This window comes from Triticum dicoccoides, chromosome 2A (genome assembly GCF_002162155.2).
Source record: "Triticum dicoccoides isolate Atlit2015 ecotype Zavitan chromosome 2A, WEW_v2.0, whole genome shotgun sequence".
In the NCBI taxonomy this organism is placed as follows: Eukaryota; Viridiplantae; Streptophyta; class Magnoliopsida; order Poales; family Poaceae; genus Triticum; species Triticum dicoccoides.
This window is the reverse complement of record NC_041382.1, coordinates 751,837,167-751,852,646: the sequence shown is the minus strand read 5'-3', so window position 1 is coordinate 751,852,646 and position 15,480 is coordinate 751,837,167. Positions and strand designations below refer to the sequence as shown.

At 45.6% G+C, this 15,480-nt stretch overlaps 3 protein-coding genes and 1 pseudogene across 3 annotated transcripts; all 4 read right to left on the bottom strand.

The window, feature by feature from the left end:
- Positions 1-620: 620 nt before the first annotated feature.
- LOC119356948 lies at positions 621-1,405 on the bottom strand (annotated as a pseudogene).
- A 184-nt stretch (positions 1,406-1,589) lies between these two features.
- LOC119356949 lies at positions 1,590-2,220 on the bottom strand. Its single transcript, XM_037623934.1, has one exon. It carries the CDS (start codon positions 2,004-2,006, stop codon positions 1,734-1,736), a length of 273 nt encoding a protein of 90 aa, XP_037479831.1. The 5' UTR covers positions 2,007-2,220; the 3' UTR covers positions 1,590-1,733.
- Positions 2,221-10,753: 8,533 nt separating this feature from the next.
- LOC119352263 lies at positions 10,754-11,342 on the bottom strand. The gene has a single exon (XM_037618954.1). It carries the CDS (start codon positions 11,249-11,251, stop codon positions 10,787-10,789), a length of 465 nt encoding a protein of 154 aa, XP_037474851.1. The 5' UTR covers positions 11,252-11,342; the 3' UTR covers positions 10,754-10,786.
- A 2,990-nt stretch (positions 11,343-14,332) lies between these two features.
- On the bottom strand, positions 14,333-15,036 carry LOC119352261. Its single transcript, XM_037618953.1, has one exon. It carries the CDS (start codon positions 14,884-14,886, stop codon positions 14,614-14,616), a length of 273 nt encoding a protein of 90 aa, XP_037474850.1. The 5' UTR covers positions 14,887-15,036; the 3' UTR covers positions 14,333-14,613.
- Positions 15,037-15,480: the final 444 nt, after the last annotated feature.

Below are 15,480 nucleotides of genomic sequence, written 5' to 3'. Positions count from 1 at the left end.
GGGTCGGAGGGTACCCTCAAGGTTTCAATTTGAATGCCTAATTGGACAGGAACACGACACCATAATCTCTAATAGTCACCGTTGCAGCGAACAGGGTACCCTTAAGATTTCAAATTCTGAATATGAGCATCGTACGCATATTCTACACGGCTTGCCTGCAACTGGAAAGAGGACCGTGTGTGTCCCACTCTGATCAGAGAAAAAAACACGTTTAGTTAACTTATTAATACTGTCTTATTAACGTAATCACTCTGATCAGGCTCACTTTAATTAGATCTCATGCCCCTTGAGAAGACCGCAGAGCAACGAAATTCAGAACATGTTCGCCACCATCTCGTCTGTCGACTCGAGCCACAATAAGCACATCCAGCAGGTCGACTCCGTCAAAGTACACAAATATATAATCTCTAACGGCCACCGGTTGCAGCGAACTGGAGGTGTTCGAATTCCATCAAAGAAGATGCGAAATTTTGGAGGGCAGCTGAAGTTCCTCTGTTTTCTGCATGCCTCGTTTTGTTGAGTTGCTTTCCCCGTGTAACTGTGAACATTCTTCCTCTCTTGACAAACATCAACCTTTGGCCTTCAAGAAAATAGCCATGGAAGCACATGGACAAGGAGGGTGATATAAACTCATAGCCGAGATTTTCAACATCATCATAGCCGAGATTTTCATCATCATCATGGTGTTGTATTTACATCGATCATGGGGTTGTCGCCTAAGCACAAGCTGCGACGAACACAACACCACTAAGCTACTAGTACTCCTAATTTGGGCCCCAACAGCTGAGGTACATCATGGTCCTCAGCCCCTCCTCGGCCTTCTCTGCCCGTCGCCTCTCGGCCACCGCCGCAGCAGAGGCCGCAAGCTGCTTGGGGCCCTGCGAGACGCCGCCGCGGACGTTGGCCCTGGCCTTGGCTGAGCGCATAGTTCCAGCGGCAAAGCCCCGCCTGGTCCTTGAGGGCCTCCACAGCGCCCACGCTCATGGCCACCAGCCACGACGCCTTCGCCGGGGCAGCCATCCCTCCTTGTCCTTGTTCTTCTTGCTGCGCTGATCCCCCCTTGTTTTTCTGTATTATCGACCTGTTATTACGGAAACGGGTTAGCATGGTTCAAAAGAAACGTGTGGGGATTCCTCTTGTTGAAAAGCCAGTTCATTTGCTTGCATCACCCTAGGAAACTTAGAAAGAAAAACGTGTGACCAGCCTTTTTGGCTCTTCCTCTAGCTCTGATCAGAAAGCCTGCAGATGGTAAGGATCAGCTAACTATTTATTGTGGACGAACCAAGCAACTGGAGGCAGATCAATGAACAAAACAGAAACTAAATGGATTGCTTGATGACACCTTCAATATAGATATGGGGATTTATCATGTGCCACTTCAACACCTGCAGATAACACCTTCATGTGTGCTGCAGACTGAAGAAATTCAGCATGTTTGCTAGGAAGTAGGAACATGAAGTACTTGTAAGTTGTAATGCCATACGATCAAAGGCCGGGTTCAGAGATAACTAAGGTGAAACCAAATTAAAGCAAACAATGCATATTCCTCATCGAGGGAACTAAAAAACAAACAGACAAGAGGAGCAATATGAACTGAAGTAACAGAAATTTGTCATCATCATCATCCTAGTTTTTACAAGGGAAGCCAGCTAGTACCAAGTTTCTGCATCGTGGTTTCAGGCCATAGTACCAAACACAGAAACGCCTAGCTAGTACTACCAAGTAGTCAGCTTCTAATTGGGACCCCAGCAGCTGAGGTACATCACCGTCCTCAGCCCTTCCTCGGCCTTCTCCCCTTGCCGCCTCTCCGCCACCGCCGCAGCAGAGGCTGGAAGCTGCTTGGCGCCCTGCGGGACGCCCCCGCGGACGTTAGCCCTGGCCTTGGCTGCCCGATGGATGGATTTGAGGGCGTAGTTCCAGCGGCAGAGGCCGACCTGGTCCTTGAGCGCCTCCACCGCGCCCACGCTCATCGCCACCATCCAAGACGCCTTAGCTGCGCCCGCCATGATCTCTCTCTGTGCTGCTGGTCTGAAACTCCGAAGTAGGTGATGACTGAAGAGTAGTTGTCGAGTGTAGAGTGTGGACTTTGTGATTGTGAATGAACTGAGATGAAGGCTGATTGATGCTTGTGTTGATGAGAGGGAGAGCGGGGCTGGGATGAGATTATATACACGAGGAGGGCTGGGAGGTCCGGAGCAAAACAGTGGACGCGGACGTTGGTTTTTCAACGAACCCGGGTGCCTCCGGAGTCATCACTCTGCTACTACTCTGCTTCTTCACGCCGCAACTATCGCTGTCGTGCCGTTTTGTTTATTCCCTGTGGAAGCGGTGGTTTTGGCCATTGCGAGAGAGTCTGGGATTGGCACAAGCCGACAGAGATAAGATATGAATGACGGATAGGTAATGTGTGTAGATATTCAAATGTTATTGCGACTTGCGAGTACTAATATTAGTTGTCTTAGAAATAGAATCCATGAAAATACTGTAGAACTATTGTTCGTAGGCTAAAAAATGTGAGAATTGTCGAAGTTACTGCTTCATATAAAGCAATTTTGTAGTAGCCATAGAGGTGGTTTTGCACACGTAGTAACTAAGTGTGCAAGTAAAATTGGAAGAGAACATGAATAAAATGGGTAAAAGAAAATACATTTTAGAAAACATAAAAAATCGGGTAAAATGTTAGAATTTGGAATTGGGTAGTTATCATAAATATTCAGGAAATCATGTAATCTGATAAAATTCAAAAGATTTAATTTTCTGAATTTATTTCTTCAAATTTAAATATTTCTTAGTTTCAATACATTTTGAAGTATAAAAGGTTGTCCGCAAATTTATTCCTTTCGACCATTTCTTTCCACTGCTCTTCATTTCCAAGTATTTTATAGAAAAAAAATCATAAAAAAACATATATTGTTCAGCAAATGTCTAAAGTTTTTATTCTTCTATTTTCCCATCTTTCACATGCTTTGTCAAAAAAGCATTGTGGTGAGTATGCTATGATGTTTGCAAAATCACTTTCAATGGGGTCATAATACAAAATCTAGAGGTTTCGACACTTTATGGACAAATAATTTTTTCATTGGAGACGCGGAGCCAAATTTAAGGGTTGATAAAGGTTGAAGAACCATATTTCCCCATAAGGAATAATATGAATTTTGTGTATGCAAAATCGTCGGGCCAACATGATGGTAAGACAACTATAAATGTGTCTAGATACAAATAGACAATTTGACACTTGGAGACCAGAAATTTCCAACATTGTAGTTTTATACTTTGACAATTGATGTAGCAAAATATATAGTTCTTAAAATATACAAAAAAAAGATACATGGCCCTGCCAATTAAAAAAGGCACTAACCACATCTGACATGTAAAGAGGAGAACAAGGGGCACCGATTTTGCTCATTTTTCTTGCCTACCATGATTCATTATGTTCCGCTTTATTTTATTTTAGTTTTCCTCTGATGATTTACAGTTTTTATTATCATTTGTAGGCTGGCAGGAAACTTATGGATCAGGATCAATTTTTCGGGTCTCTGCTTTTGCTCTGCCTGTCGAAGTAGCGAACAGAACAGAGCAACAGGCAAAGCTTGTGACCAACTCCAAGCAATAATCTTCCAAAAGAATACTAAGCAAAAGAGCTGTTTGAAGGGCAATGCAAACCTTATTTTTTGAATCAGGTAATGTGAACTCAAAGTGGGGTAAGATTTCATCATTATCATCATGGTGAGACATATTTACAATCGGGAGGGAATTAAACAGTCACACGGCATGGTTGTTGCTTGAGGCTGGAGCTAGCAGAACTGCAAAAACACCTCTTGCTAACTAGCACTTCCTGTGTAAACTAATATAAGACCGTTTACATCACCATTAGGACGGCCGCTTCTCTACTGTGGCGGCGGCCGCCGAAGCTGCTTCTCTACTGTGGAGGGTAGAATCCGTTAAGTAAGTGTCCCTAAAAAAAAGAATTTGTTGAGTAAGTGAAGAATTGACTGGTTGTGTTGATGAAAGGAAGAGTGGGAGACGGACGTTGTTTCTCCTTTTCCAGTATCCCCCAGTGCTTTCGGGGTCTTTCACTTGTGTACACCGCACCTCTCATTATCGTCCTGGTGCAGAGGGACTGCTCCCAGTAGTGGCAGTTTTGACAAATAAAATTGATGCTTCGAGAAGGTTATTTTCAAAAGAATTTTCGAGCATTGATTTTGTTTTTTTCCACGTCTTCCAACAATGTCATGTCATGATGAAACTTCGCAAGCAATCAAAACTTTTGTCAATGTTTACTAACAAAAATCAGAAGCACATCCAGCAGGTCGACTCCATCAAAGTACACAAAGCTATAATCTCTAACAGCCACCGCTTGCAGTGACCCGGAGGTGTTAGAATTTATCATGTGTATAGTGATAATGGACTTGCGAAGTTGTGGTACTGAAAGAAGGAGTTGATTTCTTGAACTGTCTCACTGAAGCGGATGCTTGTCCGTGCTGATGGGAGGAAGAGTGGTAGTGGTCCGTGATTATATACAAGAGAGCCTGAGCTAAACAGGCTGCCGCGGGCCCTGGTTTTCTAGATACCGGGTGCTCCGGCTCCCAGGCGAGCACTTTTGCTTGCTTGCGCCGCAGCCGTCGCTCTCGTTCCGGCACATTGGGCCTTGGTTTTGTCCGTTACGACCAGACAAGGCAGAGAGATAAGATTAGATAGGGGTGACGCGCACGCAGGAAGACATGGTTTCCACCATACCAGGGGCCGTGTGAGCTTCGTGTGAACGTCAGATGGAGGAGACACCGGAGTCATCCATGTGTGCGCCTCAGGCAAACATCTTGATTATTGTTTATTACTAATAATATAAATACATGTTGGTTACTTCCGAGAAACTCGTGGTATTGATACTATGCTGATACCAACATTGTTGTATTAATGGGAAGAGGTTAACATGGTTCAAAAGAAAAACTCGTGGCACTCAAAACGTATGGGAACTCCTCTTGTTCAAAAGCCAATTCATCTGCCTGCATGACCCTAGGAAAGTTAGAAAGAAAAACACGTGACCTGCCTTTTTGGCTCTTCCTATAGCTCTGATCAGAAACCCTCCCGATGGTAAGGATCAGTTAACTAGTATTTAATGTGGACGAACCAAGTAACTGGAGGCAGGTCAACGAGCAAAACTGAAACAAAACGGATTGCTTGATGACACCTTCAGTATTGGGAATTTATCATGTGTGTCACTTCGACACCTGCAGATGACACCTTTATGTGTGCTGCAGACTGAAGAAATACAGCATGTTTGCCATGAACTCAGTCGCTCAGTAGATCGGCAAAAATGAAGTCCTTGTGAGTTGTAATGACATACGACCAAAAGGCCGGGTTCAAAGACAAGGGAATAGCCAAAACTAAAGTAAAGCATCAATTCGTATTTCTCATCAAGATAACAAAAAGGCAAACAGATAACTGAAGTAACAGAAATTTGTCATCATCATTGTGGTTTTTACGACGGGGGGTTCCACAGGAAGCCAGCTAATACCGAGTTTTTACATCGTGGTTTCAGGCCATGGTTGTTGCAGCAAACACACACACGCCTAGCTAGCACTAAGTTGCAGCTGCTAATTTGGACCCCAACAGCTGAGGTACATCACCGTCCTCAGCCCTTCCTCGGCCTTCTCCGCTCGCTGCTTCTCGGCCACCGCCGCCGCAGAGGCCAGAAGCTGCCTGGCTCCCTGCGAGACGGCGCCACGGACGTTGGCGCTGGCCTTGGCTGCCCGATGCTTAGTGTTAAAAGAGATAACTGGTCTTAGCATTTTTCTGGCAAGAGAGTACAATAGTGATTTAGGAGTAGATCACTGGACAGCGGTCAAAATTATCCTTAAAGGACTAAGGAAATATTTCTCGGTTATGGAGGTGATAAAAGAGTTCGTCATAAAGAGTTATGTCGATGCAAGCTTTTTACGTCGATCTAGATGACTCTAAGTCTCGATCTAGATACATATTGAAAGTGGGAGCAATAAGATAGAGTAGCTTCATGCAGAGTATTGTAGACATAGAAATTTGCGAAATACACACGGATCTAAATGTTGCAGACCTGTAGACTAAACTTCTCTCACAAGCAAAACATGATCACTCTTTGGGTGTTAATCACATAGAGATGTGAACTAGATTATTGACTCTAGTAAAACCTTTTGGGTATTAGTCACATGGAGATGTGAACTGATCACATAAAGATGTGAACTAGATTATTGACTCTAGTGCAAGTGGGAAACTGAAGGAAATATGCCCTAGAGGCAATAATAAAGTTATTATTTATTTCCTTATTTCATTATAAATGTTTATTATTCATGCTAGAATTGTATTAACCGAAAACATAATACATGTGTGAATACATAGACAAACAGAGTGTCACTAGTATGCCTCTATTTGACTAGCTCGTTGATCAAAGATGGTTATGTTTCCTAAATCATAGACATGAGTTGTCATTTGATAAACGGGATCACATCATTAGGAGAATGATGTGATTGACTTGACCCATTCCGTTAGCTTAGCACTTGATCGTTTTAGTTTACTGCTATTGCTTTCTTCATGACTTATACATGTTCCTATGACTATGAGATTATGCAACTCCCGATTACCGGAGGAACACTTTGTGTGCTACCAAACGTCACAACGTAACTGGGTGATTATAAAGGTGCTCTACAGGTGTCTCCGATGGTACTTGTTGAGTTGGCGTAGATCGATATTAGGATTTGTCACTCCGATTATCGGAGAGGTATCTCTGTGCCCTCTCGGTAATGCACATCACTATAACCCTTGCAAGCAATGTAACTAATAAGTTAGTTGCGGGATGATGCATTACGGAACGAGTAAAGACACTTGCCGGTAACGAGATTGAACTAGGTATTGAGATACCGACGATTGAATCTCGGGCAAGTAACATACCGATGACAAAGGAAACAACGTATGTTGTTATGCGGTTTGACCGATAAAGATCTTCGTAGAATATGTAGGAGCCAATATGGGCATCCATGTTCTGCTATTGGTTATTGACCAGAGAAGTGTCTCGGTCATGTCTACATAGTTCTCGAACCCGTAGGATCCGCACGCTTAACGTTCGTTGACGATATAGTATTTATGAGTTATGTATGTTGGTAACCGAATGTTGTTCGAAGTTCCGGATAAGATCACGGACATGACGAGGAAATTCGGAATGGTCCGAAGATAAAGCTTGATTTATGGGATAATAGTGTTTGGTCACCCAAAGGGTTCCCGAATTCACTGGAAGGGGTTCCGGATGTTTCCCGAAATGTTTGGGTACGAGAACACTTTATTTGGGCCAAAGGGGAAAGCCCACAAGGTTTTTGGAAAGCGCAAAAGAAAGTTTTGCAGAGTCCAGGGGCAGACGCCAGGGCCCCAGGCGTCTGGGTCCAGACGCCGGGAACCCTGGCGTCTGGCCCTGGATTCCGAGAAGGACTCTTGCCTTTCAGGTGAAACCGACTTTGTGGAGGCTTTTACTCCAAGTTTTGACCCCAAGGCTCAACATATAAATAGAGGGGTAGAGCTAGCACCCAAGACACATCAAGAAACACCAAGCCATGTGCCGGCAACCTCGTCCCCTCTAGTTTATCCTCCGTAATAGTTTTTATAGTGCTTAGGCGAAGCCCTGCGGAGATTGTTCTTCACCAACACCGTCACCACGCCGTCGTGGTGCCGGAACTCATCTACTACTTCGCCCCTCTTGCTGGATCAAGAAGGCGAGGACGTCATCGAGCTGAACGTGTGCTGAACGCGGAGATGTGTACGTTCGGTACTTGATCGGGACGGATCGTGAACGTGTACGACTACATCAACCGCGTTGATAACGCTTCCGCTTTCGGTCTACGAGGGTACGTAGACATACTCTCCCCTCTCGTTGCTATGCATCATCATGATCTTGTGTGTGCGTAGGAATTTTTTTGAAATTGCTACGTTCCCCAACATGGAGAGGTGTCTCGGTCATGTCTACATAGTTGTCGAACCCATAGGGTCCGCACACTTAACGTTCGTTGACTATAGTATTATATGCATTATGTGATTTGGTGACCGAATGTTGTTCGGAGTCCCGGATGAGATCATGGACATGAAGAGGAGTCTCAAAATGGTCGAGAGGTAAAGATTGATACATAGGACGATGGGTATTCGGACACCGAAAGTGTTCCGGAGGGTACTGGGTACTTATCGGGTCACCGGAAAGGAGTTTCGGGCACCCCCGGCAAAGATATGGGCCTTATGACCCAAGTGAGGGAACACACCAGCCCTGGTGCGCCCCTATAGAGGCCAGCCTTATGAGGAGGAAAAGGAAAGAGGGGAGGGCAAGGAAAGTGTGGATTAGGATTCCTATTTCCTCCCCCCTCGGTTATATATGGCAGGGAGGCGCGCGGCTTGGGAGGGACTCCAAGTAGGATTCCTCCTACTTAGGCGCCTCCTATGGCTGCTCCTCCCTCCCTCCCACCTATATATATGAGGAAGGGGGCGCCTAGCACACCCCAGACAATTGCTTAGCCGTGTGTGGCGCCCCACTTCACAGTTTACACGCTCGGTCATATCTTCGTGGTGCTTAGGCGAAGCCCTGCGATGATCACTTCACCATCACCATCGTGTTTGACGGAACTCATCTACTACCTCGACGTCTTGCTGGATCAAAAAGGCGAGGGACGTTACCGAGCTAAACGTGTGCAGAACACGGAGGTGCCGTGCGTTCGGTACTTGATCGGTTGGAGCGCGAAGAAGTTCAACTACATCAACCGCGTCGTGAAACGCTTCCGCTTACGGTCTACGAGGGTACGTAGACACACTCTCCCCCTTGTTGCTATGCATCTCCATGGATAGATCATTGCGTGTGTGTAGAAATTTTTGAAATTGCATGCTACGTTTCCCAACAAGCATTGTGCAAGGCGTATGATTTTCAGGAGGGTATGCATGTCACCTTCAATCTTGGTGATCCTGAAGATGATAAGGTGGAGGAGAGAGAACTCATAAGAGAAGGCTTGTCTTCTCTTATTTAAGATAAGACAAGAGATGATCTCTTAGCACAATATGTCTCACCACTTTTTTAGGAATTGCTAGTTATTGAAGATAAGGCTAAGAGATGACCCAGTGTAGACATTTTTCTTTGTCATCTCTAAATTACATGCAAAACTTAAGATAAGACTATCTTATCAACCATTGTACATGCCCTTATCGTCCCGCTGCAGTGGGACTGCTCCCAGTAATGGCAGTTTTGACAAATAAAATGGATGCTTCAAAAATGTTTTCAAAAGAATTTTGGAGCATTTTTTTTCACGTCTTCTAAAAATGTCATGCCATGATGAAACTTTGCAAGCAATAAAAACTTTTATCAATGATTACTAACAAAAATCAGAAGCACATCCAGCAGGTCGACTCCATGTCTCCATCAAAGTACACAAAGCTATAATCTCTAACGGCCACCGCTTGCAGCGACCTGGAGGTGTTCGAATTTGATGAAAGAAGATGTAAAATCTTGGAGGGCAGCCGGGTGTATCGCTGAGATCCAACTCCCCTGTTCTTTCCTCTCTTCAGAGTTTGGCTGTTTTCTCTTTTCTGTATGCCTCGTTTTGCAGAGTTCCTCTCTTGAAAAACATCAACCTTCGGCCTCCCAAAAAATAGCCATGGAAGCACATGGACAAGGAGGGTGATATAAACTCATAGCCGAATTTTCATCATTATCATCGGCAGAGCCCAGCTTGGTCCTTGAGCGCCTCCACCGCGCCCACCCTCATGACCACCATCCACGACGCCTTCGCCGGCGCAGCCATCTCTCTTCCTCGTTGTTCTTGCTGCTCTGCTCTTGAGGATACCGAATTGTGATCCTTGTGGTAGTGGACTTGCGAAGTTGCGGTACTGAAAGAACAGAGCTGATTTTCTTGAACTGTCTCACTGAATTGATGCTTGTTTTGTGTTGATGGGAAGAAGATTGGGAGTGAGACGCGGTTATATACGGGAGGGCCGGAGCAAAACAGACGGCTGAGCTCACTTTTGCTTGCTTGCGCCGCAACTCTCGCTCTCGTTCCCGCACAGTGGGTCATGGTTTTGTCCGTTACGACCAGACAAGGCCGTGTGCGCTTCGTGTCAACGTCGGATGGAGGAGTCATCCATGTGTGCGCCTCAGGCAAAACATCTTGATTATTAATAATGATATAACTACATCTTGATTATTTCCAAGAAACTCATGGTACTGCTATTAATTGAGAGGGGTTAACCTGGTTCAAAAGAAAAACTTGTGGTACTCGAAACGTCTGGGGATTCCTCTTGTTGAAAAACCAATTAGTTTGCTTGCATGACCCTAGGAAATTTAGAAAGAAAAACGGGTGACCTGCCTTGTTGGCTCTTGGCTCTTGCTATAGCTCTCATCAGAAAACCAGCAGATAGTAAGGATTAGTTAACTACTATTCCTACTATTTAATGTGAATTCAACGAGCAAAACTGAATGTAAATGGATTGCTTGATGAGACCTTCAGTACAGATATGGGAATTTACCATGTGTGTCACTCCAACACCTGCAGATGACACCTTCATGTGTGCTGCAGACTGCAGAAATTCAGCAGGTTTGCTACGAACTCGTCGCTCTTGTATGTTGTAATGCCATAGGACCAAAAGGCCGGGTTCAGAGATAGCGGAATAGCTGTAAACTGAAACCAAATTAAAGCATCAATGCATATTCCTCATCGAGATAACAAAAAAACAAACAGACAAGGGGAGCAATATGAACTGAAGTAACAGTAATTTGTCATCATCATCATCGTGGTTTTTACAATGGGGGATTCCACGGGAAGCCAGCTAGTACCAACTTTTTAAATCGTGGTCTCAGGCCATGGTTGTTGCAGCAAACACACACACGCCTAGCTAGCACCAAGTTGCAGCTGCTAATTTGGACCCCAACAGCTTTTTTTTTTTTGAAAAGGGGGAATTCCCCGGCCTCTGCATTAGAAAGATGCATGCGGCCATTTGGACCCCAACAGCTGAGGTACATCACCGTCCTCAGCCCTTCCTCGGCCTTCTCCGCTCGCTGCCTCTCGGCCACCGCCGCAGCAGAGGTCGGAAGCTGCCTGGCGCCCTGCGAGACGCCGCCGCGGACGTTGGCGCTGGCCTTGGCTGCCCGATGTATGGATTTGAGGGCGTAGTTCCAGCGGCAGAGCCCAGCTTGGTCCTTGAGCGCCTCCACCGCGCCCACGCTCATCGCCACCATCCAAGACGCCTTCGCCCCACCCGCCATGATCTCTCTGTGTTGGTGGTCTGAAACTCTCAAGTAGGTGATGACCGAAGAGTAGTAGAGTAGCTAGTTGTCGAGTGTAGAGTGTAGAGTACGGAATAAGAACAAGTGTAGGTGATGACCGAAGAGTGTCGAGTGTAGAGTGTAGAGTGTAGAGTGTTGGTACAGTCTGGGATAGGAACAAGCCGCCAGAGGTAAGATCAATGACTGATAGATAATGTGTGCCAACATCCAGCAAGCAGAATCAAATTTTATTGCGACTTGCGAGCACGAACATTAGTTGTCTAGACTAGAAATAGCATCCATGGAAATACCGACAGTTCTATGCTAAAACGTTAGAATTGTCCAAGTTACTGCTTCATAAAAATCAGTTTTGTAGTTGCCATAGAGGTGGTTTTGCACATGTCGTAGTTAAGTGTGCAAATAAAATTGGAAGAGAACATGAATAAAATGGGTAAAAAAAATACCTTTTAGGAAAAAAAATCATGTCAGATTTCCTGAATTTTGAAATTGGATAATTATTATAAATATTCAGGAACCATGTAATCTGAAAAAATTCAAAAGATTTAATTTCCTCTATTATAAATCTTTACATTTAAAATTCCCTTAGTTTTATTACATTTTTGAAATATAAAAGGTTGTTCGCAATTTCGTTCATTTTGACCAATTTTTTCTGTAGCTCTTTATTTACAAGTTTTTTTGTATAGTCAAACAAATTCCTGAAATAAACATTTATTGTTCAGCAAATGTCTGAAATTTTTATTGTTCTATTTTCTCATCTTTCCCATGCTTTGTAAAAAAAAGCATTGTGGTGATTATGCTACCAAGTATGCAAAACCACTTTCAATATGGCAAAACACCAAATCTAAATGTTTTGATACTTGATTGACAAAGAACTTTTTGAGTTGGGAGCCAAATATAAGATTTGACGATAGTTGGAGAATCAAATTCCCCCTAAGGAATAATATGAATTCGGTATATTCAAAATCATCACGTCAACTTGATGGTAAGACAACTATAAATGTGTCAAGATTCAAATCTAGACGTTTGACACTTGGGAGACCATAAATTTCCCACATTGAGTTTTATACTTTGGCAACTGATGGAGAAAAATATATATTTCTTAAAATATACAAAAATATATAATACATGGCCCTGCAAATTAATATAAAGGTATAACCACTTGTGACATGTAAAGCCAAGAAATGTTAATTGTACAACTTTTTTTTCTTCGCTCTTGCTTTCGTGTGAACTCCGTCTAGGGTTTTCCGATCTACATTTCTCTTCACCGGCGGTGGTTGCTGGTCCGATGCACTGGTCTTATAGGGCCTTAGCACACGACGACTTCCCAACTATGTACTATAACAATGGTTGCCCTGCTTCGACGAGGGAAGGGCGATGATGCTAGCGCGCCTTCGGCTTGTTTCAGTGTTTATAGTCCTCGCTAGGTCGCCTACAGAACTGGATATAAATTTTACTTCTGGTGTTTTTTTACTACCTTAGTAGTTGATGAATCGATCGACTGTTTTCTTGAAAAAAAATATTGTACAACGTTTTTTTGAGCAAGGAATCACCTTTTTCAGTGCAGTAGCCAAATATTTTAAGTTTCTGCACTGACTTAACTGGAGAAACATATCACATCAGGGCTCAGGCTCATGTTGTGGACAGGTGACAGTGAGACCACGTACGAGTATGAGAGCTGGCAGAGGGAAACCAGAGCAGGACACGGTTTCCACTTTCAGCGGAGTATTTAACAAAAAACTACCACAATTCATGGATCCGTACCCACAAACTATCACTTTACGAATTTGTGCTGAAAACTACCATTTTTTTGCTAATCTATAACTAAAAACTACCATGTCTGTAAATCGACCAATTCGTACATTTTAAACGCGCTTATAACAGATTGGGCCCATCCGTCAGGACTGAAAAAGTCAGCACCGTTAACTTTGACTGTTAACATATGGGGCCCACATGTCAGTTCTATCCCCTTCCTCTGAATTTCCCCATGGAGGGTTTAGATAAGGGGTTGCGCCGCCTGCGAGCTCCGGTGGCCATCCTCTGCACCGGAGGCCTCCCCGGCATGCTCCGGCGAGGTCGAGCCCCTGCCCACTCCGGCAAGGCCGAAGCCCCTTGTGCACGTGCTCCTACCTGCTCTGGCGAGGCCGAGCCTCACATGCCCGCACCCCCGCCCGCTCCGGTGAGGCCGAGTCCCCCGTGTGCGCACGCCCCTGCCCACTCCGGCGAGGCCGCGGCGTTGACCTGCTGGCAGCGAGGGCAGATGTGACATGAGGCATCAGTGCGATTCGACGGGAGACAAACTTGAGAGCGGCGGCGTTGACCTGCTGATGGCCGGGGCTGATCGATTCGTCGGCGTACGGCCATGCTGCGGGCGGTGGGCTCCTGCCTCGCCCTCGAGCTCCTGCCGCGACGGCAGAGGAAGAGGAGCTCGCCGGCGAGGCTCTAGTGTCCTAGGGGTTGAGCTGGCCATGGCCACCGCCGCGCGAGCTAGCCTACGCGCTGCCGGGCTGGCTGGCTGGCGCACCACTTGCCAAGCTGCCCGCCATGCTGGCTAGCCATGGCCGCAGCCGTGCCCAGGCTTGTGCTTGGTGGAGAATTTCAGAGGTAGGAGTTGTAGGAGATGTAACTGACATGTGGGCCCCTCAGGTTGACGGTCAAAGTAACAGTGTTGACTATTTCATCCCGGACGGGTGGGCCTAGCTTGTCATAATCAGTTTTAATCGACCATTTTTCATACTTGATAGTTTTTAGCAATGGATTAGAAAAAAAGTGGTAGTTTTTGGCACAAATTCATAAAGTGATAGTTTATGAGCACGGATCCATGAATTGTGATAGTTTTTTGTTAAATACTCCTTTCAACGCCACATGCTTCATTTATGCGCTCGATTGATAACAGTCACGCGTACGTCTGATGGACGAACACAACAAAGAAACGCATGTGAGGTTGCACGAATAGTGGAAAGATGCATACTGTACTATCATATTCATATGTCTATAACACTGAACCTACGAGACTAATTCGCAAAAAAAAAAGGTTTTGATTATCATTTGTACAAGCTGGCGGAAAAATGTGGACCAGGATCAATGCTCTGCCCATCGAACAGAGCAACAGGCAAAGCTTGTGCCCAACTCGAAACAGTAATCTTCCCAAAGAATTTGAAACAAACAGATCAGTTTGAAAGGCAATTCAAACCTTTTTCTGAAGCAGGATAATGTGAACTTGAAGTGGGGAAAGGTTTCATCATTATCATCATCATCATCATCATGATACGTATTTACAATCGGCAGGGAATTAACCAGCCAAGTTGTTGCTAGAGGTTTCTAACAGAGGCTGGAGCCTGGAGCTAGGAGAAAACACCCCAGCAGCTGAGGTACATCACGGTCCTCAGCCCCTCCTCGGCCTTCTCCGCTCGTCGCTTCTCCGCCACCGCTGCGGAAGCCGGAAGCTGCTTTGCGCCCTGGGAGATGCCGCCACGGACGTTGGCTTTGGCCTTGGCTGCACGATGGATGGACCTGAGCGCGTAGTTCCAGCGGCAGAGCCCGGCCTGGTCCTTGAGCGCCTCCACGGCGCCCACGCTCATCGCCACCATCCACGACGCTTTCACCGCACCTGCCATTCATGATCTCTCTGCAACTCTGTTCTTCTCGCCGCGTTGGAGGAGACGATGCCGCTGACGGGTCTGCCTGAACTCTGTGATGCTTGAAGATTGATAGCAGTGGAGTGTTGATTTTGTGGTGGTGAAGGAGCTGAGCTGCAAGCTGATCGATGCTTGTTTGTGTTGATGAGAAGAAGGGTGGGAGCCGAAGGTGTTATATACACGGGAGGGCCATAGGAAAACAGGTGGCAGGGGACGTTGGTTTTCCAGTATACCGGGTGCTTTCAGAATTCAGAGTCAGTTTGCTCACCTCTCGCTGTCGTTCCGGTGCAATGGGCGGCAAAATTTCGTGTTTTGACCCTTTTGTGAAACAAAATCGAGATCTGACCCCAGTTTGAAAACATTTCGGGATTTGACCTTTTTGCCTACCGCCAGGCGGTCCGGCGGTAGGATCATATAGCCTACCGCCGAGAGCTGCGGCGGTAGCAAACTTTTCCACGTCAGCAACGATAACGGCCGCCGTGCCCCCTCCGTCACGCCCTACCGCCGCCCGACCCGGCGGTAGGTTGTCTGAACCTACCGCCGAAGACTCCGGCGGTAGGGTGTGGGCATATA